Raw genomic sequence first — 4809 nt, 5'->3', positions numbered from 1 at the left:
CTCGAAGTAACTATTGTACATCAATAATCTTAAAATTAAACAACTACAAGTAAATGAGTCAATAACTTACCCATAAAACTTCCAACTTATCGAAATCGGATACCATATCTTCTTTTCCTTTTTAGTCCTAAATATGTAGTTATTCTGATATATGATTTTGCACAAACTTATCCGGAACATGTCGATATGGGACGGAATGACCCATTCCACAGAAGATGGTCATCTGGAAAAAAAATCATATTAGCCATATGTCACACTCTAATAAACGAAGACTTTTTTTTGCCATATGTCACACTCTTATTCTTGCCATATGTCATTTTGTGGTTATTTTGAATTAATTTTTTTCCACATGTCATTTTATAGGTTTTTCTATTTTATTAAATTTCATATAATATTTTAATATAATATAATTACAATAAATGTAGTAATAAATGGATACCAATTTTAATAATGAAGTTACCTTTTAATTTCAAAATTTCCAAATTAAAGCTCATTAGTTTCTTTTGTTTATTTATTTAAATTTAAAAGATAAAAAAATTTCAATAATAATAATTCATTATTATTTTCTTATAAATTCAAAGTTCTCAAATATTTTGACTTTCATATTTAACTTTTTTTTTCAAATTAACCCTTTACATGGGTCTCACAACTAGTTATGTTATATTGTTATATATACTTAAAATATAAAAATATAACAAATTAGATGATAGTATCTTACAAAGATGGTAAATATATATATGTTAACTACAAAAACTTGTAATTAATTAAGATTACTAATGATTGAAGAAAAATTAAATTAGTGACATTTCGTTTAATAAACTTGGTGGAAAGATGAAGCTACCCGGTATGGGAGGCATTTCACGCGTCTTGGGCTGAGGTGGCAGCTTCTCCCACGCGTGAACACCGCCCCCAAAGCCGATGGGTTGCGTGTGATGTGAATGAGAAGACGGAAGAAGACGCTGCATCTGATTGGTGGTGAATCTGGCCCCTCACAATTTCCCTCTTTCTCTCTCTTTCTTTTTACCCCCTTTCACCACCAGCCCACCTATGAACACCATTTCCATACCGTGGTGGGTTGAGTGTGGAATGGTAAAATATCTATGTGGCATCCCAAACAACGCCACCATTTCGGTATGGCCTAATATGAGAAACAAACGTGCTATAAACTTAATGACGGGAGACGCTCTTAATTAGAGTAGTAAGTTTATAAAATGTAGAAGTTTATATGTAGCAAATTGCAATGTTGTATGAAAATGTTTATATTGCAATACTATGAATCAATAAAGACATGCTCTAATTAGAAAAAAAAAGGAATATTTATTACTTAACCTTACAAACATTGAAAGACAGAACACACAGAAAGATGCAGCAACTCGGAAAAAACAATTGTGATCAATAAACCTTATAGATTGTCCAGAAACGACACATGACACGCACTACATATATAGGTGTAACATGATCTTCCTGTAGTGTCTATTAGTATGGAACCCAAACAACATGATCTTCGGGTAAAAAATGGCAAACTGGAACACTTCCTGGTTTGACTTTGAGCACTTGAAATGCCAAATGTTTCGGATTCCACATCGAAGTGTCTGTATGACAAACGGTCACCGCTTTAGCTTTGGTACCATCAGCTCCCACCAAAGAAACAGAATATGCTCGAGTGCTGACAGTTTTGTGGCAATAAAAGACAGCATAGGCGTACTTTTGCTTATGGCAAACCACAGCTTTATCTGCTGCAAGTTTCTTGGCTCCTTTAATCGTGTACTTTTGTAACGGAGTACTTTCTTTAGCGTTTACCTCTGTTGATATCGCTTTAACGTTTTTACCTAACTTGCTCGTACTAAAATCGACCATGGACTCTAACGAGGTAGCACAATACTTTTCCTCCCCTTCAATGCCTTTGTTCTCGCATTCACTTAGTGTTTGTTTCATGTCTTGGGCTTCCACGGAGTCGGATTTTATCGAGAACTCATTGTAGATTTGAGGAAGTTTGTTTGATGAAAATGGTATAGACTCAGCTACCTGTCGAGGTAAGAATGTGGCTTTTTGGTCGTCTTTAATGAAATGTGTCTTCATTTCTGTGCCTCGATGCAAGTCGTTTTCCAAGAAAAAAAACGCTACGTTTGGGTTATCCTTAAGTTGATCTTCGGAGGCAGCATAATTGTAGTTGAATGGACTGTGTCCGTATCCGTATCCAACACTAACATCCGTCTGTTTCCCTGGTTTTCCTGTATGCACAGCTACACCGTCCTCTCCAACTCCGACTGCTGTGTTCTTATCTTCCGACCATTCTGTAAATCAATAAATTATTTCTACCAAATCTGTAGAGATTATAGCAAAGGAGACGCAATAAAGAAATCAGAAATAAAGATGAACCTGTAGTTTGTACAAGTTCCTTGATTGCTTTGGGCATAGGACTGTTTGGCAATACAGACTTCCAGTAAACATCAGGATTCACTGCATGACTTGCAACCAGCGCTAGCTGTTGGAAACCACAATTAAACACAAATGAATTCAGCTCCAAAATATCATACACGAACACATTTAATACTTCAAACCTGACGAGAATTTCTTGGACCAATTGGTGGTGTAAAAGACATGATTAAAGATTCTGAATTTTTAAAATAATAAAAAAGTTAATGATGATTATGAGAATGTACTTACAGAAAAAAGTGTATAAACCTTGAGTAGACTGAACTTCATTGGAGAAAAACGAAACTGAAATTAAACTGAATGTGGAAGTTAGCGTTTGATGATGTATGGAGAATGGGTTTGGTGGAGTATTTATAGAGGAGTTAATTAATACAAAATGCCACACTCACCAAGAAAGACGCCCAGTTATAATTATGCCCAACTACCGACTGTAAAGATCAAGTATGCCAAGCATATGTGTGCAACGGGCGGCAATCATATTTATGCTTGAATGCAATATGACAGTTATGGTGGTTATAATACCAGTTAATTAGTTGTTTATGAGTATCATCAACCAACCGTTAATATGAATGGGTGCTTTGAAGGGTTGTGATGGTTCAAAAGGCACCATGTCCTATACTATATATATGTTACGTGTTATGCTATATATTGTTGGTATATATTCTTCATAAAAAAACATGTTACATTCACAAAGAGCTCCATGTATTATGGTGTCCACGTGAGGTTTGAGGACCAAAGGCCTTGATAGCGTGGCTTAGTGGCTGATGGAGTTTTCGGCAAATGGTTGGCATCTCTGGTGAAGAATAGGGAGGACGCAATGATAGGGATTATATATAATGCTGCATATTCACGGACGTACACAAAGGAGGAGGAAGAATGAACAAGACAAAAGTTTCTGAATATACCCATGTTGACATTAAATGCTACTGCCACAACTAGTGTGAGAGAGTAGAACAGAAAAGGAGATGATATGTGCGTTGGATTAATATATGTATTTATTTATATATTGTAGTGGTCTTATTCATTGTTAGGTGTATTGCCCTACTTTCCTATTATTCCATGTATCATTATATATGGTGACTATCTACTAATATGGAAAAATATTTTATTAACATGGTATCAGGCCTCTAATATCCTTGCCGATCCTATTCCTTTTTTTTTTTCTCTACTTTCCTCTCTTTTTGGCGAATGCCTCCTCCTGCTCGCCCGTTTTACCTTAATAATACTCAGGACCAATGGCCCAAAAAATTCCTTCAAGAAACAGAAAGACAGCCACTCCAACAGCCCCAATGTCCAGTTTATGCTTCTCAGGCCCAGCAGCACCAAACTTTTTTTGTTGGACAGCCCAACACCTGGACAGTATTTTAATTTTCCAGCTACAACAAATCTTCCTCAAACTTTTAGCACCATGACTGTTAATGACGATCGGTATATGGAGAAGAGTCAGCGCCGTTCCTTTAATTTTAAAGGCCATGGGACCATAATATATATATATATATATATATATATATATATATATATATATATATATATATATAATCTAAAAGGGTGATAAATTGTATTAGGAAAAACAATAAATTATTAAATTGATTAAATGAAACCAAATGTGAATTTTCAAAGTTATAGAGGTAAAACTTGTAAGTTATGAAAATTGATTTACGAAATGAAAATAATTATTAAATTTGAAGGGCCAAAGATTTAACTTTCATTGAACTATTTAAAAGAAATATGTAAAATTGAGATCTATAGGGATCGAACCAACGCCGAAGAGGAAAAAACCGCCATTGACAAGCGCTTTGAACGGCTGAGCTAAGAGAAGTCTCGATTTTAAATTTAACAAAATAATATAGAAATATATCAACTAGATAATTTTTGCTAAAAATCAGACCCTATTTTTTTCAAGGCCCTATGCGGCTGCACTTTTTGCACACCCTTAGGGCCGGTCTTGTGGACAGTGACGGATCCTGAGCAAACATTAACCGGGGTCAATAATGATAAAAGGGGTCCATAATCATAAAAATATAGAAAATAAGAAAAATAAGAAATAAAAATTGAAATTTTAGGTCTTCTTAAAAAGTTTTTTTTTGAGAAAAACAATGGCATTCAATATTTTTAAGTGGGGGTACCAAGTATGTAATTCTATAAAAAAATATATTTTTCTATTAAAAATTTGGATGGAACCCACCATCAAGTGGTGCGATGCACCTCATTTGTTATATGCTGCCTCCGCCACTGTATATGGATACCAGAGTCACTACACATCTTCATACCGAGTCCGGTATTCTTACCATACTTTATCTTTAAACAATGTTCTTCTTACACCTTAGATTATCAAAAATATTATATTTGTGCGACAATTTACTCATGATAATA

General features: G+C 34.6%; 1 protein-coding gene across 1 annotated transcript; it reads right to left on the bottom strand.

Annotated features, from left to right (window-relative positions):
* Positions 1-1297: 1297 nt before the first annotated feature.
* Positions 1298-2820, bottom strand: LOC145089383 (BURP domain protein RD22-like). The gene is made up of 3 exons (XM_079027828.1): positions 2668-2820; positions 2380-2485; positions 1298-2294 (listed from the first exon to the last, which is right to left on the bottom strand). Exons 1-3 carry the CDS (start codon positions 2704-2706, stop codon positions 1477-1479), a joined length of 963 nt encoding a protein of 320 aa, XP_078883954.1. The 5' UTR covers positions 2707-2820; the 3' UTR covers positions 1298-1476.
* Between the last annotated feature and the right edge of the window lie 1989 nt (positions 2821-4809).

The sequence above is a fragment of the Lactuca serriola genome, chromosome 1 (genome assembly GCF_051521515.1).
Source record: "Lactuca serriola cultivar US96UC23 chromosome 1, Lser_US96UC23_V15, whole genome shotgun sequence".
NCBI lineage: Eukaryota > Viridiplantae > Streptophyta > Magnoliopsida > Asterales > Asteraceae > Lactuca > Lactuca serriola.
The sequence above is the reverse complement of the archived record's forward strand: the minus strand, read 5'-3'. Positions and strand labels throughout refer to the sequence as shown.